At 41.9% G+C, this 27,914-nt stretch overlaps 1 protein-coding gene across 3 annotated transcripts in view; it reads right to left on the minus strand.

The window, feature by feature from the left end:
• The window catches only part of col4a6 (collagen, type IV, alpha 6), a 141,297-nt gene that overhangs the window by 15,821 nt on the left and 97,562 nt on the right, over window positions 1–27,914 (minus strand). Inside the window, exons 1-22 of one of the 3 annotated variants that reach the window (XM_069193459.1) lie at window positions 27,525–27,627; window positions 26,035–26,088; window positions 24,630–24,692; window positions 24,222–24,266; window positions 23,998–24,051; window positions 23,786–23,846; window positions 22,494–22,604; window positions 21,912–22,061; window positions 20,683–20,775; window positions 19,838–19,995; window positions 17,178–17,357; window positions 16,270–16,453; window positions 13,735–13,788; window positions 12,447–12,518; window positions 10,174–10,281; window positions 9,588–9,809; window positions 8,750–8,911; window positions 4,440–4,610; window positions 3,505–3,648; window positions 2,767–2,889; window positions 1,759–1,940; window positions 1,152–1,215 (exon numbers count right to left, since the gene is read on the minus strand). In XM_069193459.1, coding sequence (XP_069049560.1) covers window positions 1,152–1,215; window positions 1,759–1,940; window positions 2,767–2,889; window positions 3,505–3,648; window positions 4,440–4,610; window positions 8,750–8,911; window positions 9,588–9,809; window positions 10,174–10,281; window positions 12,447–12,518; window positions 13,735–13,788; window positions 16,270–16,453; window positions 17,178–17,357; window positions 19,838–19,995; window positions 20,683–20,775; window positions 21,912–22,061; window positions 22,494–22,604; window positions 23,786–23,846; window positions 23,998–24,051; window positions 24,222–24,266; window positions 24,630–24,692; window positions 26,035–26,049 — 2,416 coding nt within the window. In that variant the 5' untranslated portion in view covers window positions 26,050–26,088; window positions 27,525–27,627. Of the gene's footprint in view, window positions 1–1,151; window positions 1,216–1,758; window positions 1,941–2,766; window positions 2,890–3,504; window positions 3,649–4,439; window positions 4,611–8,749; window positions 8,912–9,587; window positions 9,810–10,173; window positions 10,282–12,446; window positions 12,519–13,734; window positions 13,789–16,269; window positions 16,454–17,177; window positions 17,358–19,837; window positions 19,996–20,682; window positions 20,776–21,911; window positions 22,062–22,493; window positions 22,605–23,785; window positions 23,847–23,997; window positions 24,052–24,221; window positions 24,267–24,629; window positions 24,693–26,034; window positions 26,089–27,524; window positions 27,628–27,914 lie in introns of those variants that run through there. The other 2 variants (XM_015351426.2, XM_069193457.1) reach the window with 2 other exon arrangements.

Here is a 27,914-nt window from a genome sequence, read left to right on the forward strand (position 1 = left end):
GGGCAAGTGTTCCGTGCTTCACTTACACTGCCATAACTGGTTTTTAAAATGTATTCTTTAAAATGTTTTCTTTCCCTTTGAAATTAAAGCATTAATGTCAATTCTTTATTACTGTGTGTAGCAAATGTTAAATACTGATTAACTCTTCCGGGTCTTGCTAAATGAACAGTTAATCAGTGTTACAGATTTGACTGGGAGAGTAATTTCAAAGTGTTATACTGTATGTACAGTTTATTACTAATTGACAGATTATTGTGACGTTAATATATATACACATAATAAAAACCAGAAATCTTTAAAATGTTATCCAGCCATAAATATTCTTAATAGCAGCAGAAACAGAAGTCAGTCACCTTAACAAAATAAACATGCTATTCTCAGAATTATTTTGCTGTTAACCTCTTTGCCTGTTCTGAATAGGTTTATTAAAAAATAATGAACATCATTTCTTTGCCTGTTCTGAATAGGTTTATTAAAAAATAATAAACATAATTTCTTTGCCTATTCTGAATAGGTTAATTAAAAAATAATGAACACCATTTGAAACAATCTGAATTCTTTAACAAAGGAGTGATGACTCCTTTGAGAGCATTTTGTGAGCAAAAGAACATTTTATTTGGTGTTGCTATTTTATGACTGGGAAACTGTGAGAAGCTTGATACAATTACAAATTAAAACCAGTGGCAGTACAGAATGTGGCTGCCATCAGCCAATGTCCCAAAACAAAAAAAAAATGGAAGTGAATCATCTCTGCTTTGAGTGAAGACGATTGCATTCACCATAGCAAAGTGGGTTTAGTTTATTTAATTTTAATTTTGTGAGTTTTGCCTTTTTAAAATTTACAAGCTTAAGGGTCTAGAATGTCAATGGTCCTTCCTGGTTAGATGACATGGTTGCTATGTTGCTGGGCCGACCAGGTAGTGGTAGATAACAAAGTGGGCTGGCAGTAGAAATGGGTTATTAGATTCCTATGGGGGGAGAAATTGGCAATCCTGTTCAGGTGCAAGAGTACAGTAGGAAGAAAATGGCAAAGGAGCTTTTGGCAAGTGTTCATAAAAGCAGCTTCTGTGACCAGAATCATTGTAAAAAGAGCAGCTGTAACCAGCCAGAGAAATGGTGATGACCGAAGAGGCAACTCTATTAAACCTTACCTTTCAGGCCTCGACCCCCAGGAACTCCAGGGAATCCATTAATACCGGATGGACCATCGACACCCTGCGAACCATGACAACAAAGACTGAGGGGCACTGGAAGAACATCACGTTCATTTCGGCAGGGAGAGCTGGGTTAGCATCAGGAAAATTGCAACAAACAGGCTTGTGTTTGTTTTTGTTTGTGCTAAAAAACATAAGCCTCCAGTTGACATCTTGCTGAAATATCTTAGTTAGAAAGGAAAGAACAGGTTAACCTTCTGATTAACCTTTTGAAAAGAAGGGACAATAGAAACAGTTTTGCAAGCATTTTTCATCTAAATACAGTATTTAATCTCTTCAGTAACCTTCAGACATTCAATTCTACAATTTTTAAGATTTATTACTGTCTGCACCCTGTTGAAGTTATAACATATCTATGATGGATTAATTTCCCATTTTCACAGTCCTGCCAGACTTACACTTCAAAGACGGTAAGGTCAGGGGGCAGGCGAGAATCATTATTAAAAGTGATGGTTGTTACTTTGCAGTAACAAAGTGAAAGAAACTCAGTGGAAGGTTTGACCGGGTGGAGATGATCTTGACTTTATGAAGTAAGATCACATACCCTGGGTCCAGGTACGCCTGGGAAACCAATAATCCCAGGAGAGCCTTTGGAACCGGGAAATCCTGGGGACCCTGGAGTGCCAGGTAGTCCAAGATCTCCTGGAGCTCCCTTCTCCGTGCCGGGGAAGCCAGGCAGGCCTGGCTGACCTGGGAGACCAGCTCTGCCTGGAAAACCTTTATCACCTGGAGTCAAACATACAGACGGGGCAGGGTTAGAAGAAGACAGAAGCTCCAGCTGTTCACGATGCTGGGAGTTGTGGTGCTGTGGCAGAGCTGAACATTTCAGAAACTGCCTGAAATGATCTATCTGCAGGGTAACGATGTGAAGGCAGACTGGAAACACACTGTGGGGTAATCCCTGGAGCAGGTAAGTTAGGATTAAACATATAAAGCATAGACTGTAAGACATTTTGGTTTGGGAATACAGTGTTACTGAGCTCAGCCAGAGAGCAGAGATTGGAGTTACTGAGCTCAGCCTGGAAAGAGAGTGTGGGGTTACTGACCTCAGCCTGGGAGGAGAGTGTGGAGTTACTGAGCTCAGTCAAGGAGGAGAGTGTGGAGTTACTGAGCTCAGTCAGGGAGGAGACTGTGGAGTTACTGAGCTCAGCCAGGGAGGAGAGTGTGGAGTTACTGAGCTCAGCCAGGGAGGAGAGTGTGGAGTTACTGAGCTCAGGCAGGGAGAGAGAGTTGAGAGTTCATGAGCTCAGCCTGGGAGGAGAATGTGGAGTTACTGAGCTCATCCAGGGAGAAGAGTGTGGAGTTACTGAGCTCAGCCAGGGAGGAGAGTGTGGAGTTACTATGCACAGCTAGGGAGGAGAGTGTGGAGTTACTGAGCTCAGCCAAGGAGGAGAGTGTGGAGTTACTGAGCTCATCCAGGGAGAAGAGTGTGGAGTTACTGAGCTCAGCCAGGGACGAGAGTGTGGAGTTCATAAACTCAGCACAGGAGGGTTTGACTCGTGGACAAAAACTTGCTATGAGGTGCCAAATGTCCAGCTCGAAAAGTCCGCACCTTGTTGCCCCGGGAACCCCATCAGCCCACTGGGGCCACTGCTTCCTCTGTCACCCTTTGCCAACAATCCTGCCACTGGGGGCAAGGAAGGCCGGCCTGGCAGCCCAGGATCCCCTCTGTCTCCTGGAGAAAGAAAACAGAGACTATTTAATATGATATACAGTATGACAAACTGATACAGTTATCTGGACAGATGATATATTAATAACTGTAATCTCGAAATCCAATAGTATTTACTGTGCACCGCGCTACAGTAATTGCATCAGGCTGGCCAATCACACCTGATGGCAGGAAACAGCCCTGCTTCACCTAGACACAGAAACTACCATAATTTTATAGAACATCCTTCTTTTTTTTAGAGGTCAGGTTTGTTCACTTACATATGTTCCATACATTTTTCTGGTAAACATGTAAAATTCAAATATAAAAAACAGCCCATGGATTTTTATTTCAGAATCAAATGGGCTTTTGTACTTGTGGTACGGTTATTTTACAGTAATTATTACCATTACTGTATAATTCTGAATTCAAATGCAATTTTGATAGCTATATACTTAATGCTTTTGTTGATTTTACTATAAAAATATTTTTAAACAAATATGCAGCATGACCAAAGTTATCACTAGACCTGTTAGAATTAGGTGTGAAAAAAAAAACACTATTTGATCCTACTCTATATGTTGTACAGAGTGAGCTGAGTTCTGTCATTGTAATGACTGGTGTCTGGCCCTACAGTACCTTTCTGTCCTAGCAGTCCAGCTTGTCCAGGCAGCCCTTTACTGCCATCCACTCCTCGGGGTCCCTTTTGTCCGGGGGTCCCGGAGGCCCCTGGAGACCCCGGCATGCCTGGGAAGCCCAGCATGCCTGGTACTCCCTTTTCACCTGCCACACAATTCCATGCATTAGGAAACAAATCCAACCACATTCCCCCTTCCTTACTCACCCTTTCCTTTTTGACACTTCACCCCCAACTGCACCCCAAAACACAAGATAACCCTTGATATACAGTACGAGCATAGCTGGTTCTAAAATTTCTGCCTGTAGGGAAAACTTGTTAAAGGAATGCTGAATTGCCATTAAATACATATTATAAGTTTATTCTTTCAAGCTTTTTAACTTGACATCAGCTGAATTTAGTTCAGGTGGGTAGCTGCGTCAGCATGCGTAGGCTGCAAAGGAACAAGTAATAGGTTTATTCCATGCTGAAAAAAAGAAGAAAGAGAACACAACGTTTCGGCCGTGGAGCCTTCTTCAGGTGTGAGCTGAATCAGCTGAATTTAGCTGCTTTTGTGATGTATTTGAATAGTATGGTACCAAAAATTGCTAAGTATACAGTATGTTACATCACGTAGAATTTACCAACACTTCTTTATGTATGCAAACTTTTGCAGTGTGTTTAAATGTATTCTGAAGCAGTTATGTAGAGAAATAATATTTGACGTGACCTCTATTGTACACATGAACAATAAGAACACGTGACGGAATCAAACAGCTGTACTTCCACCTGTTGTAAATTGACTTTTGCTGTCACTCTCACCAATGTTTATGTTTTGAATGAGCCTGCAAAAATCAAAGAAAATATGGCAAGAAAATATGCCTTTATTTGTTGCGGCAAAGAAAGTCGTGTTTTGCAACCGGGTGTGTGACTCCAACAAGTAAAGAGCGAGCCATACCTCTCCTGCCTGGCAACCCAGGAAAACCATCTTGTCCACTGCTCCCTGGTGGCCCCGGAAAGCCCTTCTGTCCAGGCAGGCCTGGAAACCCAGGCTGTCCTGGGAGACCCTTCATTCCTGCTGGACCAGGGGGGCCAGGGTCACCAGCAAATCCTTTCAGCCCTGGAAAGCCTGCAAGAAGTACCAGATGTTTTTTTTTCCCCCATCAGCATCCCAGGATATCTCTTTGTTCTTCCCACTAACACACTAGCAATTTCCACTACTTTAGCAGGACTCAATCTTGTTCTTAAATCCTACTTTGGAAATCAATACTTACTTGGGACACTGATTATTTCAAGTTCAGTGGATTTTAACCTTCCAACAATATTCACTTGCTTTCCTGGGTGAACACTATTTATTCACCTACAAATAAGGTAGATCTTATATTCTATTTGACCAAGCTCTGAATCTCCAATTTTGTTGCCAAACTAAGGAAACAATGGATCTATTCCAGAAAAGGCAGCAATTTTACAGGTCTTTCTAAAGGAAAAAAACAAACTATGAGGGTTGTGTAAGTTTCTAAATAACATATACACTACATAACCACAATGCACATGAGATGAAACATGGAATGAAAATGTGAGCATGTTATCAAAGACCAAGATATAAAGTAGGAACAAGACATGAAAGAATATGACCAACAGAAATAAGGAGAGTTCAGTTGAGGTCGCAAGTTCATTCACGGGTCACGACCTGGATTCTCCTAGCAGTGGTTTACAGCTGGCTCAGCCCAACCACATATAACACTGGCTTTAGCTGGCCAAGTTCCTAGAAACACAACAATATGTAAAAGTGGCAGAGTGTTCTATGGTGGTACATGTTGAGGACAACCTCACTTTTCAGTGATCCATTCATGACGTGCTTCCGCCAACTGTTTTGCCAATCCTGCAAGATAAACTGGAAATGTCAGCTTTCCGGCATGACAGTTCCAGACTGTACAGGATATGATTACAGTGGCACAATTGCAAGAACACAAGGTATTGCCATGCCACGGGCAGATTTTACTCCTGATCTATGTGCAATAGTCCACCTGTGGGACCAATTTGCCAGAGCCATCAATAAGAGACAACAGTGACCAGCCAACTTTTGCTGGTCAGCTGTACAGGCCAAGTGGTAGAACAGCCCACAGCAGGCTGTCCAGAGGCTGATCAGGTGTTTGTGTCAGTCTTACCAGGTTTGTGTTGATTCTCAGGAAGGCCTTATCTGATATTAACTTTGGAAGCTTACTATTTTTTCTATGTATAATATTTCATACTGAAGACGTATCATTTCTCTTGAATCTTAAATTGTGTTCACATTTTCTTTTTGATATCTAATTTAAAACATTTGATTTAAATTTAGTCCATTAGACTGAAGAAATGAGTTATAAATCAAGAAATGATTGATCATTTAAATTCTACTAAACTGTTTTAAAAATAATTTAAAAATTCAATTTATTGTTAACCAAAAACCCTTGCAAAGCTGACATGGACCTGAATGACAGAGCTAATGTAATGAAAGAAAAGTTTTACAGATGCTGCTTAAATATTTTCTCCTTCCCTTTTTGCACGAAGAGAGAAAGGAAATGTCTATATGGATTGTGAGGATTCTATGGCAGGGAATTCCTGGGTGTTAATAAGCCAGATACTGGTTTCATATAATTTCTTAGACATGCTCTGGATAGTCTGGCCACCATAACCAGGAGTAATGTCATTGCAGCATTTACTAAAGTACAAGCTGTGATCTTTCCATTATTTTATAAAATGTAATGTGCTATGGATAACTTCTTGACTGGTTGGACACAACTGCTCTCTGCAGACATACTGTAGGATAATAATTTGCAAGAGCACCATCATGACAACAAATAAAACCCACCTATTTACAAAAGAAGAGAAAAGCACACCAGAAAACAACAACAACAAAAAAACAACTAACAAAACCAGATACATGGATGTAAAAATTAACAAACTACTGTATATACAGTACCTTTAATATTTAGGATGGAAAACAACAAGAAATGAATATGTGATATTTTCTTTCTGAATGTTCCTTACTGTGTGTGTACAACTTTTCCTTTAATCACTTCCTGCTTATTAATAAAGAAAAACAGAGGACCACAATTATAACACTAACTGTGCTGAATGTTTTACCCAGTTCAGTTATCAACCTGTGAATAAACAAAAAAGTCCATCTTCTACATTTCACGTTGGTTTCAAGTGGCAGTACAGCTCTTAGTACTGACTTTTATTACACAATCACAGGAGCACATCTGAACACCTAAGAGTGCACTACATCCTACAGAGCAGCAGCTAGTCGAGGAGCTGATGAGCTCGAAAAACAGCAAAACACTGACGATGGGCTACACACACGGCTAATCTAGAGACTGACAACGCACAGGAGGGGCCCAATGACACATGCCCAGACAGATGGTAAGAGATGCTTTCAAAAAGTTTAAAGATAGTGGGTGCTGAATTCCTAATGTTTTTAGCATTTTTTCTCCTACAAACAGCATCCACCAATTCCCGATGTTAGCAACCAAATTTTTATCTCTCGGTTACGATGCACCTTTAAAAAGTTGTGGATGCCCATGGCAGTAGCGTCTTGGCTTTTCTGTGAAGATAAGGACATTTAGATCAAGTGGAAGCCATTCCTGTTCACGGATTCTGAATACAATCAAGTCCTCATAGGCTTCTCTGTTTGTGGCTAAAAAAATGCTTCAAATTCTTTGAACTTATTTTCTATGACCCGACCTGGGATAGGAATCTGAAGATAAAAAAAGGGAGACGGATTAACCAACATGCCCTTCCTCTAGCCCTGCGGCTCTATACTAATGAAAAGGTTTCAGCCCCATTCAATGAGGAATTACTGTATAGTCTGATCTTTGGTTGCCTTGTTTCTCTAAAGCTACCTTAGTTTTCAAAGGCCACAAATTCCCTACTTGGCCTTGGCAGGAGATGACAGCCCCAGTGCTGTTTCAGAATTGGCTAGCGCAAGCTGTCAGCTCCTGCTCTCCTTTATGACCTCAAACACTTCAGAGTTACGCTGCATCTGGAATGATTGACTGTTTAAAGGTGCATCTTTGAGACGTAATCCTGATGAGGAGCAAATCAGATTTGAGAAGCTTTTTAAGAAAAGAAGTGAGTTCATCCCATTTTCTGTCATTGATGAAAAGGGGAGGATGACTGGACCACCTGCCCAGGGTGCTACAGAGCATGCTCAAAACAGGGACTGGCTGTGTTAAGCTGGCAAGTCTACATGGTTACGTCTACTTTTTAGTTCAAGTCTGGCAGCACTAAAAGCGGGGCTGTTAGGTCTACTGGCTGGCTCTAATGTCACAGCAGCAATTCTCACCTTGGCAGCCTATGGAGTGACCCAACACCAAGACAGAGTGACACCAGAAATGGAGGGAGGATGGGAATTGAGAAAGACGCATGGTGAGGAAAAACACACAGACATTAATAAACATGGGCATGCGTGGATGTGGTTCCATGACAAGATGAGGACTTCTTTCTGTCTGGGGAGGGCCTTGCAGTTCAGCCCGCGGCCTTGTTTGGGGTGCACAGCTGATTCCCACACTCTTCACACCACGAGACACTCCCCAGTAGTGATGAAACTGCCATGCTGACCTGGGCTCTAGCAGTTAATGAATTCTTTTGTTAAGATTTTCACCACAACTGTTAGTAGTGGTATTACAAAGAAAAGCCACTGGAAGTGTCCAGCAACATTTTTTTTTACCTGCTTCCAATAAACATTTCCAAACAGTAGCGTGAGGTCAATGAACAGTTTTGATTTGTTTACTATACAGTATATGCTGTAACTATATGTTTTCAATAAAATAAATGTGAACTACAGCATTACTGTGTCTGTGATATTCCCTTTTGTAATTGTGTAAATATATGTGGATTTTGTTTACAGTATAAATCTGGAACATTTTCGATTTACAGATTTGGATTGGATGTTTCTTGCACCAGACTAAAAATAACTGTTAATCCCTGCAGCAGAATCCAACTGCCCTTGCAATTTCTGGGTTCTTCTGTTGACTGATGGACCTCATTGAAATGGATTCATACTGTACATACTGTAGAAATAAAACATCCTGAAGAATGCGAGTATAGAGAAGCACAGAGGTCAAACTCATTTTTGTTTCTTCCCCCTACTAAAGATAAAAGCATCTTACACCTCATTAGGGAAAGAGGAGAGCTGGAAATGCTGGTTGATGGCAAGTGTCATGAACACCGGCAGAATGCTGAGCCAGAGGTCTATGTGGGAAGCCCTGTGATCAGATAACTAACCTGTTGGACCGGTAAATCCTTTGCTCCCTTCAGGACCAGGAGGGCCAGGGATTCCTCCCAGACCACCCTCTCCAGGCAGCCCAGGCAAACCTTGAGTTCCGGGGAAGCCATCCGCACCGCGTTCCCCTTTGGCACCAGGGATACCTATACGGCCATCAAACCCTGGAAGAATGCAGGAAGGAGTACACATTTCGGATGCACATCAACCAGGAAAAAAGTAGGCTTTAATACAGAGGCTGGAAGGGGAACTGCACATGTGTTAACAGCACTACACATGCAAGAGACTTCAAAGCTCAATCTGTGCTCTGTTATTACTAGTGCTCTATTATAAGATATGCTCATGACTGAGCCAGCCATTTCTTATTTTCATTGCTGCTAATGGTACCATAAATACTGGCCTTGCATGCGAGGTGGCTTGACTGTCTTGACGTTTGTAAAACCAGATATTGGAAGGAGGGAATTCTATGTCCTTTGAGGCTGATTGAATAGCCCATTGATCATCAGGTGCAGATGCTAGTACAATGCAGATACAGTAAAATGTATTAGAGGTCTTGTTCATCATAATCATTGTACTTTATTGAAAGAATCTATTTGGATGTTAACTGGGACCAAGATGATGGAGCAATAACCTGAAAGGGCGGGTAGTCTGGCAGCTGCATTGAGTTTATTAATTTTAATATTAGTGAGGTAAAAACTGCAGTAATTCAGAACTAGTACAAATCAATGAATTAAAAACTCCCTACATCCATTCCATCTCAGATTTCACCATGACATAGATTAATCATGGTAAAGTCAGTTTGACTGGCTACGGGGAGACTGGCTATACTCCGGAACTCACCAGGTGATCCAGGGAGGCCTGGGTTTCCGATCTGTCCCTTGTCCCCTGGTGCTCCAGGCAGGCCAGGTAGGCCAGGGGATCCAGGCTGAGCCCCGAACACCTCTCCAGGCTTTCCCTTCTCCCCCCGCAGCCCTGGAATGCCATCCTTCCCAGGAAGCCCTGGTCTGCCATCCTGCCCTGGCATGCCTGGAGGGCCCTGGTCACCCCTGGGCCCTGTGAACCCTATAAAGAAAAGCCAAGTCAGTGCCCTTTATGTCAGACAGTCGTGTTGGCTCTTATGTCCTGTGGCTGTGGTGAAGTTTCCCCAGAAGAACTGCATTGACCACGAGTTGACAAATCCAGAACCGAATGAGCAGAATTATCCACCCGGGACTGAGAGAAGAAATAGCAAACCGATAATAAGGGACTTGAGACCATTCTCTCCTTAAACGCATAGGTTATAGAACACAGTTTTTAAAGATTGCTAACATAGAACCATAGAACATTTTTTTAATTAAAAGTACGTAAAAAGAGGGAGTGGAGACTATGAGCTGAGTGATCAGTTGTACAATAAAGGAATAGGTTTTGCTCAGAATCAAGTCTCTACCTTGAGGTCCTGGTTGTCCACCAAATCCTGGGTCCCCTCGTTCACCCTTCTGACCATCAAAACCAGGCCTGCCAACAGACCCAGGATTGCCAGACTCTCCCTTAGGACCTGGGAAAGAGATTAATAATAATAATTCCTTACCACCTCAGCCACCACCAATGTATAGCCCCCTCCTGGATGATGCAACAAGAGGCAAAGTGTGCCAGTACACTCACCACACATCAGCTATCAGCAGGGAGGAAAAGAGAGTAATGAAGGCCAATTCACAGATGGACAGTATTAAGAGGCCATGATTGGTAAATGCTGGGGGGAAATCTGGCCAGGAGACCAGGGTAACAATCCTACTCTTTTGAGAAGTGTCCTGGTCTCTCTAATACCTCTCAAGGCAGGCTTTCCCAGGAGGTCTCCCATCCAGATACTGGCCAGGCTCATACCTGCTTAGCTTCAGTAGGTTTCCGGTTGTCAGACAGTTAACAATTTCTGGCACTGACATTTGGGGAGGTGTCTTTAACCTCCTATTTAGCAGCTGTACAACCTGTTCAAAATCAGTGAATCTGTTGTCAAACTCCTGACCAAGAGATCTCTGGTCTTCTGAGCAGTCAAGGCCCTAGGTTCACCTGGATTTTCCTTCAGCATTTTGAGAACAGAGGGGAGATGCCGCATTGTCTTTTGCAGCACTTGATGAAGAAAGAGGGTCAATTTAGACTTGAAAGCTTTAACTGCCTTGATCATATCAGCAACTGACCTCTCTTTGTCTAGCAATTTGGTTCAGGGCATGTCTTAGATACATGGGTTAAAAAGGCCTAATCAAACTACAAAACACTACAAGCAGTGTCTGTCAAGTGACTTCTATTTAAACTTCGGTTACAAATGTGAAATGCTTCAATGCTGAATTATTTCTCTGCTGAGCTAGAGGAAGGCTCTGAAGTCTCAGATGATAGTTATTCCAGTGCATGGTGGCCTTCATAGACTGAATTGAAATCAGACCCCATTACAATGGCCAAAATTGCTTGCTAATGGATAATACAATGATAGTTCCTAAAACAAAGCAAGTCTGGATCAGTTTTGTAATTTGCAACATTTACACGCCACTTGGTTAGTTAGGGACACCAACGTCTCGATTGGCCCATTTCTCTGCAATAAAACAGTCAATCAACATGTTGAAGATATCAGTACCTTCAGTTGTTGAGTTCAGCGACAATGCCACAAATTGCTTTTTGATGGTGACGTTCCTGAACACCATTTGAAAAAACACCTCAATCAGTTTATCACACTAAACTGAGACACACTGTGAGACACACTGGCTATACCAATATCCCAGTCTAACTGCATGGACAAAGACTCTTCTTGACATTGGACTTACTCCTAGCTGCATAAACTGTATGAAAGAGCTGCTATAATCTTGGGACTGTTTTTACCATTCTTAAATAAAGATTCAGCTAATAATGTCAATGCATGCTCGACAATTTGCCATCTGTAAACACCTTCTTGTTATTTGCCAAATAACAAGACACTTTGAAAGATGGTTTGTGTGCACTATGGCTTTCCTCAATCAGTTTGGCAATGAGGATCACTGCCTGTGAGAGGCAGCTTTTACCTACAGTAGTTTAATGTTTCAGACTGCAGACTGCTTCAAGTGGGAACATTCTGACCTGAATTCTCGTGAACAGTGGAGAAGTGCCTCTCCATACTGTGTCTTTTCCCTCCAGCAATGCCCACACTACAGTTTGAATACACAAATTTGCTTTCTGGTGCTCGGAAGCAAAAAAATATTCCCCAACTCTTGATGGAAACTGAAAAATGTGTTTTTCTTTACTGGACATGTCTCAGTCTTCATGATGAATTATATTGTTAAAAAACTATAATTTTGGATTTTAGCCTCCTCCTAAGGAGTGCCTATACAGTTGAACTTTGACCTTGTTTATTATGCAGGTAGGTATTTACAGTAGTTTTATTATTTATCAACCGGTTTCTGAGATTGTGCATCAAATAATAGAGTGAGAAAACAATTACACAATGTAATATTAATGACATTTTTGGCATCCTGTAGTGAGCTTCCAGTTCCTGTTTGAAAGGACCTGACAAATCTGAGCTCTCTCCAGATTTAAGCGCCTTTAATGCCTCAATAGCTATGTTTAAGGTATATACCCTGAGTTCAAAAAGAAGATCTGATTAATACTAAGTAAAATAATAAAAAATAAATAAAATGATGCATGCTGTATTTTAAATGGACATCCACATTTTCTTACTGCACCTGCTGACTTTAGGGTTACCTTGGATTCCACGAAATCCTGGTGGTCCTGGGTCACCGTCATCTCTAGGAAGCATACAAGGCAGTGTTGTCCCTGGAACCATCAGAGTAAAGCAGAATGATAAAACAGAGCCAAGGACACTTAAGTAATGTGAAAGGCAATATCTAACCTTTTATTTGGACACAAATGGAAATGGAGGGGACGTGCTTTTGAAACAGGAGACATACAAAGAGTTGTGGTAGTCGGGAAGAAGCTTTCAAGAAATGACTGGATGAGTCCACTGCATTAATTAGCCACCAGCAACTAAACAAGCCACATCGACTTGATTTCTCCCTCTTGTCTACAAACCTTTTCATTTCAATACAACTTGAGAGGTAAGCTTGATTTTTCAGTGATAACTCTTATGAATGTAGTTGTCGGCCATAACTAATATTCTACAAATGGATCAGGTTAATTAAATGCTTATTGAAGAAAGGGGCATGCCCTGCCATTCGGATATAGATAAAAGTCTACTTTTATGGTATCTGGCTCTCAATATTTACTTTTTCTCTACATACTGTAAGAAGAATCTTATTGTGCTATGGCACATATTTAAATGTATCGATCTAATTAAGTAAACCATAACCAACCAAGCCCTGTTTGTGAAACTGACACTGACACGAAATATGTTTTAAAATCTTAATGTGAACTAGCTTCTAAACAGTATTGTTCAAGCCCAGATTGCAAGCTCATCTGTACTCGTAGAAGGAAAGGGCTTTGGTTGCAGACACTGTACATAAATTGTGCACTATGTGCATGACAGTTATAGGAACAAATCTTCATAGGCTGGGTCCTGTTAAAATCTGCACATACTACACACATGCAAGTTGCAAAATATTATAAAACTGCATGCATATCGGGTCCTTCAATTAAAAACCCAACAAGTTTGAATAGATGATACATGTACAGCTGCAGTGTCATAGAAAATCCAGCCTTATCTGGGAAGAAACAGTGTGTTAAGCAACATAGCCTACATAAATTGTACCTCTTGCTTCTTTACACAATACTTTGATTCGTGTACTCAATCCTCTGTTTTTAATAAAACCCTTCAATATCCTTGTTAATCAGAATACACCAGTGGCATGGCTGTTAGGCTTTGCAGACAGCCTGAGCATGTGCACAGCAACAGATCATGCGCCGCACCTCACAAAAACTCCACTTAATTTCTGCAGCTGAAGAACATGCAGCTGTGCCGGTTAACACTGCTTTAGTGCAGGCATAAGGCTCGTAGGCTCCCTGGCATCATTACTATGGCATTCTGGCATCTCACCTCCCTCTGTGAGTGAGAGTCCATTACCAACCTCCTGCCCACAGCAACAGTCACCTGCCCAGGCGCGTGCAGAAAGGGGTTGAGAAAATCAGTCAGCACATCAGCGTTACAGGGGGGAAAACAATTTGAAACAAAGCTTGAGATCTTTCGGGAGAAACAGAAAAACAATCACCTTAGCAAGATATTACGGAGCATTTTTGTTAACAAAGCGAAAGCCACGTGTTTTAGACGCATCCAGGCCATTCCATCTCAGAGAGTTCACAATGTGAACAGAGGGCTGGTGGACTTTCAGTTTGGTTGGTTCTGATCAGCCTCAGCATGAAAACAGTTTGACCATTACTGGCTATCTATTCAGAAGTGAGGCTTGTAGCCTAGAAATAAAGAGTTAGGTGTTGCAAGACTGGTTACAATCTAAATACTGTCTAACGTTATTCTCCTCAATTTCCATTATGTCAGTCAGACACCAATATAGGTGTACCTATATTGGTTCAATAGGTTTATTCCTATTGTGAGCACCTGAAGAAGGCTCCACAGCTGAAACATTGTGTTTTCTTTCTTTACTTTTCAGCATGGAATAAACCTATTACTTCTTCCTTTGTAGCCTACGTATGCTGACGCTGATACCCACCTGAACTACTGATATAGTGTATATTTCTTCTTTTTGTTCAAGGTATAATGTATGCGTTTAAATATACTTTTTTAGGGAGGTTTTACTAAATGGAGTATTTGTTTTTTGAGAGTTTTGTGGATGCATAATTTTCACAAGACCTTCAAAAAACGTCAATTTTACATTCCCTCTTACTACAGGGGTCTTAACTAACAGCAAACAATGACTTACAGATATGTTGGCTACAGTACATGTTAAAACTTATTAAATAAATCCCATTTTAAAACAATGAACCACTGTATTTATCATCATTTTAAAATGCTTTTATTTCAAAAATAAACATTCAAGTTTTTTTAAACTTTTTGAGGTCAGGCATCTGCTTCACTACTACGGGTTCAGCTGGGAGAATGCAGTTGAGCAGAAAACCCTTGTCTTTCGTTGGTCCTCAAGAGTGTCACCAGAATTCCTGACATGTGTGTTTCAGCAAAGACCGGCAGTCTGTCAGCATTTTCCCTGAGCCCTATGAAATGGAATGACCTGGCAATTTATTATCTCAAGAGTGTTATTATCTTTTAAATCAAGGTTAGCTTAGTAGGTATTGCAAAGTAACATTGCCCACAAGCTCACCAATGTTTTCACAAGGAAGCACAACCCATGCTGCCGTCAACACAATTAGAGATGAAAAACTCTTGGAACACTTAACATTTTCACAAGTTAGCAGATTTGATTAAAAAAAATTACACACTGTAGAGAAATGCAGGGCATCTGCTAATAAAAAAAAGGTTACTTGCTGCTTTGGGGTGGTTTTGAGTTATGATTTATTTCCTTTGATTAAACTGTATAGCTGACCTGCTAAACAATTAAAACTGATCAATCATATAATATCAGTCACAGCAGCGTGAAGATTGCAAGGAGAAAATATGAAAACATAGAAAAATGAGTAGTGGAGAACTGATTCAGGATTTCGGGCTTTAGAATGAGGACTTTGCCATCTCTTTCTGTGAGACAAATATAACAAAGTAGCTGCACAAAAAGAAGGAACTGGGCTAATTGGACCAGACCCAGACCAAAGAGGTGTTCAGCAGGTTGTCTCAGAAGGTAACTTCACCCCGATTCTATCCGATAAAGGTGTCAAATTTCTAATAATCTGCTCAGTAGCTGCTTGTATGCATGGTGAGACAATCGACTATTCCAACATTGAATGAGGGCATTTAATTAAAAAGTCAGAAGCTGGAATCAATTGGATATGAGGATGTATTTTCTTATTTGCATTTTCTGTATTTAGTAATGTTGCTGCTGCAACTTACATTAGAATTCAGAAGTTTTTTAAGTTCACTTATGCCAGATGTATTTGCTTATTTAAAAATGAATACAGTAGGATGATAAGCCACTGAATTCAATAATGTAGAAATCAATTACAGTGCTCAGCCCACTCCACAGGAACTGATGTTTTGATGAAAAAACATTTTATTAGCGCTACAGTGCATAGTTTTCTATATTTTATTATCCATACTGTGTGATGTATGTCTTGTCCTTAAGTGTGTTAAAATCTATACTGTGTATGGAACAGTGGCATGTTCTTATATTTAACATCTTAACTGTATACTGTACATATATTCTGTACCAACATGTCTCCATCTATCTTAATTTTCCTGGTGTGAGACAGGCATGTTCTATTTAAGAAGTTGGCAAGGCTCTTCTGGGGATAGACGACACAATATTGCTTTACAGTAACAAAAATAATCTGATACATGACAAGAGTACAAATTCTTTGAACAAAACAGGAGAAACTTTCCAAAGTTACTGTAGGTGTTTGCTTTTTTTAATAATCAGAGTCACTCTTTCTAGAGAATATAAAATGGTATACAGGTATTTTCAGCTTACTGCTGTGTCATGGCTGTCCTCACCACTGCAGACTGTATGCTTACCTGGAGGTCCTGGGAGGCCGGGCTGACCAGGAAGTCCGTCAATGCCAGGAACACCAGGCAAGCCCTGGTTTCCCACAGCTCCAGGGTACCCGATTCCAGGGGAACCTACATCTCCTTGGCGACCTTTGAGGCCTGGGCTTCCTGGAAACCCTTTCTCTCCAGGAACACCAATTCCTCCATCTCCCTGCGAGACAGACACACCCCGACACTCTTATACTGACTGCACTCAAAGGACGATGAACAGAACCCTCTGTTCTCATAACACAAAACAATTTATTTCACTACCAGTACAGGCACTGGTCTCTTTTACTGTTTTCTCATTCAGTCACGAAAGGGAAAGGGATTTGGATTCTTTATCCACAACCAGGGGGATTTTCAAAATGTTGTTTTCCTTCTGTATTAGAACTGGCAATGTATAAGAGGAAAAGGGCCAGTCACGAGGGGGCTGAATGGAGTAAGAAGTGAATGGTGTTAGAACAATTTGGAAACAGTTCTGAAGTTAAAACAGGGCAAACTTTGTTGTCATTCAGTCCTTATACCTTTTCCCCAATACTTTTAAGTTCATTCCTGGACAAACAGAAAAAAGAACAAGTACATTACAGGTTTCCCATTCCAGTAATTAGACTGGGAATTGCTTCTGCAAACCTACTGTATATGCGCACAGTCAGGATTCAGGATATTCTAAAAATAACACCTAGCAGCATTGCAGTTCCTTGCAAAAGTATTCATCCCTTTCTACTGACGCCCACCTTTGTTGAAATACAAAAGATGCACAGCTCAAATCTTTTTTTTCAGGGGGGTGTTAGAGCTTAAAGGTCAGCAAAATCCACAAAGAAAGCAAAATGTTCATATTTCCCACTACTTTTCCAAGCGGCAGTGATGGATTGTGGGAAGGGCAGGTGACTCACGGGGGGTCCTGGACGTCCGGGGTATCCTGGCAACCCATCTCTGCCTGGTCGTCCTGGTTCCCCTGATGGGCCACTGGGTCCGACCACCCCCGGTTCTCCTTTCACTCCAATGCCGTTAGGAAAGTAGGGTTCGCCTTTCTCTCCTTTCCGCCCGAAAAACCCCCGTTCGCCCGGAGTTCCCTGAAAAAAAGACAATAGCCAAGTTAATAGCCAACTCCACAGACAGCGGCCAACACCGACCTTCCCTACTATGTAAAGAAGAGCTTAATAGCAGGCTCTCCATCACACACTGGTAGAACGAGGAAGACTCTGGTATAACAAGATGAGCTTTACAAAGAATGAGAACAATTCACATATGAATACGAACGCTATTTGAAGTTGGACAGAAACTGTAATCAGAGACTCTTAGATGGATTGAAAAGAAAAAGGAACTGAAGTTAAATGCAGTTTCTTTGTAAAGTCAGACATAGTTACAGGGTTACTCCTCAAGAAGAAAGCCTTCCCCTGCAGTTAAAGGCAAGCCAGACCTACAAACCTAGATCTACAGATTTCAGTATTCAGATACAGTATTCAGTACACAATACATTTCTGTTTTTAACCATTGCCTGACCATCTCAGAAAACAGGTCAGTGTACATTGAATGGTACTTGCAAGCAGAGCTGTGGTAGCTCAGATGGCAGGGGTGTCTAGCTCCTGACTGGAAGGTCCTGGGTTCAATCCCAGGTAGGGGCAAGCGATGTACAGTAGCTTGCTCTAATTCCTTCCCGATGGCTCCCAGGTCCACTCAGCCTGCTTTCCAAATGAGTACCGGGGGTTAATCCCTCTGGGGGTAATAGGCCGGCCGGAGCGTGATGATGACCACATCACCTCCACCTCCAGGGTCAGGTGGTTTTGAAAAATGGTGGCCCTTGACAAGCATTTGTTAATGCCGGGCTGTTAACAAACCCTGTGCAGGCCTAGAGACGTGGTACCAAGGTATCCAAGACAGGAGGTGAAGAGTGGCTGGTAATTCCAAGCGAGGTCAAATCTGGGTAGTCAGGACAAAGCCAGCCAAACAAATCCAAGAGAGGTAGCGAGAAGTCCAAAGCCAAAGAGTTGTAGGTGAGGGGACTCAGAAGAGGTAGAGAGGGTTTCAGGAAAGAAGGGCAAATGAAATCCAAGCCCCGGTAGCGGTGAGCAGAGGGTTTAAATAGTTGGGGGGGAATGAAAGATTGAATCATTTGGAGCTAATTGGTGCTGGCTGTGCTCGTAACACCATTCCCCCATGGGCCTTTATGGCCTGAAAAGGGACCAACCTACCTATTCTCCAGCAGAAATGATGATCATGATGGATATGCTCAAGAAGCCGTTTCATAGGTCTATGCATCTCTCTTTAAAACGCTTTTCTCTTTGAACAACATTTAAAATCTTTTTTCTTGGCTGTAACAAGCTTGTCGACTTTAGGAAATTTATATCACTCATCATGGTTAGGCATTATATTGTATTTCAGATGTGCTGATACGGACAACAGGCCAATGTTGTTATTGCTATTGAGAATGTTATTGTTAACCTTGTAAATGCCGCTACCTGAGACAAATCTAGGCACAGTTAAAAAATCCACTTCAAATAAGTTCAAACATGTTTCAATGCCCTGAGCCTCCAGTAGCCAAACAGTAATTCACGGATTGCATTCTTCATAACATTCTGATGAATGTCAGTCAGTCCATCAGTATCTGATTGTCCTTGTTAAACAAACAAAATGTGCAAAACATAGTGATCTTTTATAACTGCAGATTCATCAGTAACTACAGGTACGCTGACACTGCCCTTTTAACATGCTTGTTGAGAAATGCACATATCAAAGGATGGTCAGCACTTTCCAGGGGAGTATAAGCACACACTAATGCCTCTGTGAAATCATATATTATAGCACGCTGGTGTTCCAGAGTTTCTTTTCCCTTGCGTGTTTTTACAGAGCCAGTTCATAGCAACGCCACACCAGTTCCAGCCTTTTTCTGTATGTGTTGCTGTCTGTTGCTATCTTTTTTAAGTTTTAAGTTTAGAAAAATAAGTCACAATTATCAGTCCACAAGCTCACCAGGTGGATATTAGTGCAGTCTAAACAATACACTTAACAATTTAGTTCCTAATTTTTTTTAATTTTTTTTGTCCTCTGTAACTGTCAATATATTACTTTGTACCGAAGAAGTCATCATGTTTAGTTTTTAATTGTGTAATGTATCACAGTTCCTATGCTGATTAACTAATACTGAGATTAGAGAGCCTTCAGTGACGCCTGGTGGATATTAACTGAATTGCAGGTAAGGAGTCCACATGGTCAAGTAAACCTCCAGGGCCCCTGTGGTGATCTACTCCTACTCAAATGTTTTGTATTGCTGGGTGTTAGATCTACAGTAAAGCATGACAGGGTATGCTTCCAGTGGTACTAGACTGGAGCTTTTGGGTTGTTGGGTTGTGAGCTTTGGTACTACACATTTGAAATTGTCCAGATGTGTAGAAAACCACTGACTGACGCAAACAGAACCACAAAATAATGATCTCTGTGGTCTCAGGTACACAACACGACTTAGCGAGGTTTTGGATAGTCTCAGTTGTGTGTTTGTAATAAACACAATGTCATCATTTTCAAATGACACTCATTATGTCACACTCTGACTCACCCGTGGGCCAGGAGGTCCTGGAAAACCTAGGGGTCCTGGGTCTCCACCTGCCCCCTTTCGACCCAGTAATCCTGCAGGACCAGGCAGCCCCTGGGGTCCAGGAGGGCCCGGGTTACTGAAATCATCGCCTCCCAAGCACTGGCAGTCTCCCAGATTCCCTGAAACAGCAAAGAACACTGGTTATGCAAGCTGGGTACCCAGAATCTCTCCCATTTAGGGGCAGCTTCCAGCTTCACCATTGCCCTTCATCCCAGAGAGCACTAGACCACTACTGGTCTAGTTGTCTACTGGCATGCAGACTAGGCTTCACAGGTTTTTTCCACACTCAGAAATGGAGGACTCTTTGCATTTGAAGGGATGAAGTTGCCCCATCCCTTTCTGAGTGGAACACCGTGACAGCACAACAACCTACAGTAAATAAAAATTAAGATTTGTGCACAGAGTCCCAATACTGAAGTAAAATGGAAAACAAATCCTAAAACATTATTTAACCTGTTTCTTGTTTTCATTCAGAATGTAATCAAGCAAAATTTGGTTACGATTCGGAAAATGACAGTTCTATTGCTGCTATTTCACTGTTTCTCAAAGGGAAATGACACCCCTGCCTATGAGGCTCACGTCTTGGTTGTGACCCCGAGCTCAGGTGTGCAGGGGTGTACAGAGCCCCAAGCAGCTTTCTGGGATCATCCAGTCTTCCCAAAAGAATGCAACACCTGCAGTATAAATATGAGCCTTCTGCATTCTAAGATGTTACAGATTCTACTAGATTTGTGTCTCCTCCATTTTGGACTTAGTGTTGTGTCACACAGTCTCGATCTATTAAGATGTTGGGAAAGAGCTTGTACCTTTGATTCCTTTGGATCCACGAGACCCTGGAGGCCCCTGTTGTCCAGGCAGTCCCGGATTTCCGATTCTTCCATTTAAATCTGCGTTTTGGACTAAGCAGAACAGACAGGTGATTAGCATGCAAGCGTGCATGTGACGAACACAGAGGTACAGCGCTAGTAGTGTAAATATTCGGCTTCAATAATTGATAGTGACATGAAGTGATGGCAATATTTCAGGGCTTTGAGATTTCCTCAATAAGTCCCCCTTTTATAGTCTACTAAGGCAAAGTCACTGCTCTTTTTTTCAACAAACATCCTGACCCTCCTGAGTTCAACAGTCGTGATTATAATACAAAGATGTTGTTTTGTAAGCTCCTAAAAATGCATGTTCACTTCAGCACTGGACCTCTAACATTTTACTCCATGATTCTTCAAAACGACACAAAAACGTCTGAGAAAGTCTGTTTCAGGTTTCCATTTCCATACCTCTTTTTAGAAGCATTTAGGCAGTTTTAGCATTTGGATTAGGTAAGGGTTCTTTCCAATATTACAGAAACACTGGAACAGCCACTGCCATCTGCATTGTACAGCTATTGCATTTGTCAAAGATAAATCTGTCTTTGACATAATTTTGACACTACCTTATATTGTCCCAAGACCCCACAAAGATGCCAAATTACAGCTCACACACTGGTTTAGTAGTCTTCTGCCAAATGAAGAACTGTGAACATTGCAGTTAAATTTTGCATTTTGGTCAGCAGCAACAGTACTGGCTAAAGAGGAATCTTTCAAAATGCAGAACAATAACAGCACGACCTACATGTGTTAGCAGTACAGGTAATACCAGACAGAGTGCCATTTCCAATTTCACATTTAAGAATACCACTCAAATATACAATTTTGTGAAGGACTGATCAGATTTGAATGACCATTAATAAAACAATATTCCTGTTTGATTGCTGCACTAATTAACCACAAATGTCAGCCATGTTTAAGAATATGCTAACCAGCTTTCTCACAGTGCTGAGCATCTTCTAAGAGCCAAAGCAATGCTCTGATTTATGTAGAACCCGTGTAGTAACCCCAGCTCTACTACTGCCAGCCTACATCACCGGAGGTGACTTTTAATCTTTAAAAACCACATATCCATCTTTTCAGCTGGACTGAAGACTTTTATGTCCTGTTCTAGCTGTAGGCAGTGTTTTTCCAGACTGGGGAAATGGTTTCCCCTGTCCTCATGAACTTACTTGTTTCTCCTGGGGGTCCAGGAGGCCCAGCAGGACCTGGAAAGCCAGGGTTTCCCTGAGCCCCTGGCTGACCAAAGCTGACCTCTCCAGGGCTCCCCTTCTCCCCTTGCAATCCTGGCGTCCCAGGAAAGCCTGGCCTGCCTGGTTGACCTATGCAAGAAGAAGACAAGACGTGACAAAAAGCCATCAGGGTCTTCTGCAGAAGGTCCATTTGCTGATGCCATTACAGTAGACCGCTGCTCCGCAGAACCTCACTGGCAGGGTAGCTGGCAGTGCCCACTTGGTTATTCCTCAACCTCTGACCCATATTGTACTGCAGTGAGCTGGATTACTGTGATGGAGCAGCTCTAATTTCTAGCAAAGTGTGTTCTCAGGGATTTGAGGAGACCCACAATTCCAGACCTCTGACACATAAAGATTGAAAGCCACAAGGCCAAAGTGTAAATGGCCAAGACCTGATTCCCAAGACGGGAAACTGAACCAGCTCATTACTGCTCAGTAGGACAGGGGGTATACAGAGCAGGGTACTGTGGCTCTGTGCAAGTGAATTTCTGCAGGTTAGCTCTCTCTTCAGCGTATTACCTGGCCTGAATGCAGGTGATCCTGGAAATCCTGGGGGTCCCGGGGGTCCCAAAGGCCCCTCATCTCCAGGGAGGCCTGGCTGGCCTTCTGGCCCTGGATCTCCGGGAGGGCCTGTGAAAGTTTCAAGTGACGACTTACTATTAAGACAGCAAACAACATGCCGAAGTCTACCAGAGAGTGGGCTTTTCCTACAATGTGGCCCCCGAAACCTAGCAGACCACAATTCACGTAGAAAAAGTAATAAACGGAAAAAGAAGTTGAATTTTTTACATTTTCAACATATATTTTTAATGCTACTGGAGTGGGGAAGTTGATTTTTATTTTCATCTGCCACCAATGTCAATGTCTAGCTGTACAAGGCAAGGCACGTTTATTGTAAGTAACAAATGCATTTTAAACAGTGGAACCTAGCAGTGTTCATACTAGAATAAGCAACAGTAAAATTAAATGAGAAATAGCAATACATGGCAATACATGACACTCATAGAAGAGTTCATGAATGCACATATTTGAATTTTACAACAGAGGACAGGTTAGAAAACAAGTGGGGGGTATTGAGACCATCTTGATTTTTGGTTGCTAGTACATGGTGGATGTGTGGAACAGACTTCTCAGCCAGGTGGGTGAGGCCCAAACTCTGGGCTACACCAAGAGCTGGCTGGATGGAATTTGACATTCACATAGCTATTAAACCACCAAACAGGCAAGATGGGCTCAATGGCCTTCTTAGAAACTTAGAAATTATACAAGTAAATGTGAGTCCAACAGGACTGGCAAACTGCAAGGTGGAGTTTCATAAACACTGAAGTGCTCTGTTGTGACAAACAAAGGGCATCAGCCGAGAGTGTGTTGAAAGTCGTCTTTATTTCATATGCATATGGGAGTCTTACTCTTGTACGCAAGACTCAAAAGACGATGTTTACAGTGCTCTTTTATACAGTGAAACAAACGATACCAGATACTCTCCCACATGAATGCACTGCTTGCATTGTGGCTATATATGATCATTCTAGAAAGCTGACTAGTACATATATTTTCTTTACTGCTGGCTTGCGTGACAAGCAGCCCCTTCTGCTGAATAGACCATTTGTTCCAGGAGAGGTCACTGGTAATTTCCCTGAGAACTATGACAGCTACGCGTAAAGATATATGTGGCTATATTATCTTTTGAGACAAGACATCCTTAGACAGAGTTAGTAAAATATAAGTACATAAAGTACAGCCAACAAGATATAAGACAAAAATTTAGTTAATTCCCTCATGCTCCAATCCAGGTCATGTTGGATCCTTACCTTGTCCCCCTCCATTAATAACGGTGGTTGGGCCTGGAAAGCCAATATCTCCTCGTTCCCCCTGGAAAAAAGCAGAGACCACCGGCACTGCTGACGCCACAAAACAATACAGTGCAATGACATTTTGTTGTAGTTCTGGGTCAGAATTTTGTTTTAGTGGAGAAGTTACATAGCGAAAGGTCAGTAAATGGACGTCTCATTTCTAGCCTTACTTTTTGCCCAGGAAATCCTGGTGTTCCAGGGTATCCAGGAATACCAGCTGAACCCTACGAAGAGAAAGCACATGTGACAGCATTTAAAATGGCCAAGGAAAACTTAGACTGTCCAACATAATTTAGAATGGTAAGTCATGCTGGATAAGGGTATCTGCTAATCACATAACTAACAATAAGAATGTGTTTTCTATAAATCACATGAGATGAGAATCATAGAGTACCCTGTCTCCATATGATCCCCGAGGTCCATTCAGTCCTGGATAGCCCTGCAGAAGAAAACACAGTCAAGCTCTGCTAACTACAACATTATAGAACTATAGAACAAGGATCCGGAACTGAGCATCTACTGCTCAAGAAGTGTCACCTGGACAAATGTGAGATACAAGAACCTCATACTGCAGTTTTGATAGCTGATATTATTCTCCTTGCTTTTAGTAAGTGGCAAATTGCACAGGCAGCTTACAGGGGTTGCATTTGAAGGTGGTAAGTGCTGCACATGCAATTGAGAAGACTGCAACCCAAATCACAGATGTACTCCACAAGATACAGAGACGGCAATTTAGAACCACACAGAAGGGGAGCAGAGTGGCCTTTCAGGGCTGGAGGAGACTCTGGTCCTCGGATCTCACCCGCGCTCCCGGCATTCCGGGGATGCCCTTTTCTCCTTTCTCTCCGCGGTATCCAAAGTAACCCTGGAACAATCCCAATTAAAACATACAGTATAAACTTACACATTTCAGCACAAAAAAGTAATAGTGAAGGCACTTTCTTGAAAGTGATACCTTGTGACCTCATATCTTTTCTGGGGCAGCAAAGGAACGTTTTGGATGAGCACTGGCAACCCTCTTCACTAAATTGAAGCACAAACAATATGCAAACATACCCACAATTTACAAATTATTACCTACGTCACAGCTTCCTTGTTTGCTGTGGCATCTTCCTTCAGCTACTATGCTGACACCTTACGATATTTTGAAATATTTTGATTTCAAAATAAATGTAATATGTTATATTTCCACCAGCAGCTCTCAACTGGCTACCCACTGAAGCTAAGCAGGTGTGAACCTGGTCAGTATCTGGATGGGAGATATCCTGGGAAGCTATGGCTGCTGCTGGAAGTGGTGTTAGTGGGACCAGTGGGGGGCGCCCACCCTGCGGTCCCTGTGGGTCCTAATGCCCCGGTATAGTGGCAGGGACACTATACTGTAGTGGGTGTGGACTTTCGTTAAAAAGAGGTCCTGACTCTCAGTGGTCATTAAAAGAACCCTTGATTTCCCCTCTCGGCCATTACCCATGGCCTCCAAATTGTCCCCATGTATGACTGGCTTGCATTTGCCCTGTGATGGACTGGTGCCCCGTCCAGGGTGTACCCTGCCTTGTGCTCGTTGCTTGCCAGGTAGGCTCCGGCTTCCCGCGACACTGTATTGTATAAAGCGGTTTGGTACATGACATGACATGACATGTTATATTTCCAGAAATTTAATAGTCAGGGACTATCTCCAAGACTTGAACCCTTGATCATACAGTTCAGCCTGACTCGGGCAATTGCCTTTAATAGCTGACCTGGTAATTTAAAAAAATCCCAAAGAACAAGCCCTTTCAAGTCTATATCCTACAGAAAACATCCAAATGAACTAGCCAACATTTTTATCTTTAGTTCTTTTGCAGACATGCCATTATGAAAATGGAATAATTGCTAGAACAAAGGTGTCAGGATGAAGATCATAAACATAAGGGCCTGGATTTCGGGAAATCGATTTTGCTGTATGACACTCTTTTACTGTATCAGTCTGTGCCCTGCAATGGACTGGTGTATCCTGCCTTCCTCCCGTCTCTTGCGGGGATATGTTTTGGCTACCCTGAAACCCTGTTCTGGAAGAAGTGGTTAGAAAATGGATGGATGAATGTTACTTTATAGTGAAGTGTGCAGTGTGTAGCCGTCTCACAGACATTACATGTTCTCTAAACCTCTGAATGCAGGCTTGTTTCAGCAATGGACTGCAGTCTCGCTCTGGAGCGAACCCCAGCTCTTACCGGTGGCCCAGGCATGCCAGGTAGTCCAAGAATGCCCACGAAGCCTGGTTCACCCTAACAGGGAACGAGAAAAGAACCAGGTGAAAGAGAAGAAACGGAGAAAAAATCATAAACAATGTCATCTTCAGGATCTGTGTTTTTGTAGCCGTTTGAAATGTGTACTTAGAGTAACAAGCACAAAGTTTCATATTTGTATTTGTTTTAAAAGAAACAAATCTCAGGGCTTATTTTTTAACACTTTGGATGCACAACAAAACAGGTTTCAGTTATAATCAGCACAGGGGATAATGAAACTAAATAACTTACTATCCTACAACAAAGTTTGTTTACAGTGCACAAACAGAGCACCTACGCCCATGACGTGCATTACTTTTTGTAATACATTTGACTCTTTCTTTTTTTCTTATCATAATAGAATAATAATGTCTATTTCATTACAAATACAGTAGACTTTAATAATGTCCCTCAGAGACTGGCAACATTGAAATACTGAAAGGATGCTTTTTGTAAACTAGTACTAAGTTTAGAATACACAGTTTTAACATACTACAGCTAATTCAAAGTATTTGTTCAAAGCACAATCTGACTGGCAGTAGCTTAAGAAGAGTTGCACTTCTTACTTCTAAAGCCCATGGTGAAAAACATCCAAAGGCATTTCACTAGTGAACAAAACAGACAACTGTAAAGTGCAACATTTGTACACATTTGTAGAAAACTAGTGTTTTTCATTTCCACTGAATTGCTGTTTCAAAATTAAGCTGTGCAGAAGAGCTAACATAATTGAGAGAAGGGCTCTGTAGAGTGGATGCTAACCATATTACTCCCTTTTAGCTTGTTAATGTAATTTAAATAATTATGTGGACAAGGTATCAGTATACATACTGTATATATTTGGTTTTCACACATCTTCAGCATTTAAAGAGAAAATAAACTATTGCCTTTTATTCACATGAAGGACTATGTCATGAAACTGTCACACCTAGAGTGTGAGATTGAGTATGCAGAGTATGCTGCAAGAGATTTCCTAAGACCCTTTAGTGTATTAACTGAAGAACTGTGTCGGTATTCACTGTTGGTAAATCCCTGATGGTTGCCAAGATGAATATTAAGTGTATACATTAAGCACTTGAAATGTTCTGCTTTTTAAATTTCCATTTGGCCAAACACTATTTGCCGACTTGTATTTGCCAGTCTCAATGGCCCCTGCATTAAGGCAAGTGCCCCAAAAAATTGCTACTATTTTTTGTTTTTGAATTTGTCAGTTTGAAACTACAACTGACTTTAAAATAGCCGGCTTAACAAAATGCAGGGGTCTCTAACAAAAGCAGAAAGACGTCCACAGCCATCAGCTGGTTCTTGAGGACCTGTAAGTGAAACTACAAATAAAACGTTTAAAAACAGAAATGCTGGACACCGGCTTCCGGTCGAGTAGATCTCTGCACCGTGACTCCTGTTGGCCGGGGCCCAGCATCAACTCCTCTATCACAAACCTTTTGTCCTTTGTCCCCCTTAGGGAAGCCAACAAACTCCACTATGCAATTGGCCTGTGGGTGGCCAGGGTCACCAGGAGGGCCCACATCTCCCTGAATACAGTAACCAAGGAAAGACACGTTTACCTAAGGGGTAGTGTACTCGGAGGACCCTGGGGATAGCTGAGAGGGGAGCGAGAGGAGACCAGGGCAGCAGGCAGGCTGCTGTTGCAGTACAGCCGAGGTGCTTACACTATCATTAAAAGTAGTATTGCAGCAGGCAATTTGTCAAAACAACTAGCCATATTGGCTGATCATCCTTCATCTCTAATTGCTACAAGGTCATGCAACATCTTGTTTCTTATTTGACAGTCAATCGTGCCATGATATGAGGGTCAGTATTAGGGTCAA

Source organism: Lepisosteus oculatus, chromosome 8, assembly GCF_040954835.1.
Source record: "Lepisosteus oculatus isolate fLepOcu1 chromosome 8, fLepOcu1.hap2, whole genome shotgun sequence".
Lineage (NCBI taxonomy): Eukaryota > Metazoa > Chordata > Actinopteri > Semionotiformes > Lepisosteidae > Lepisosteus > Lepisosteus oculatus.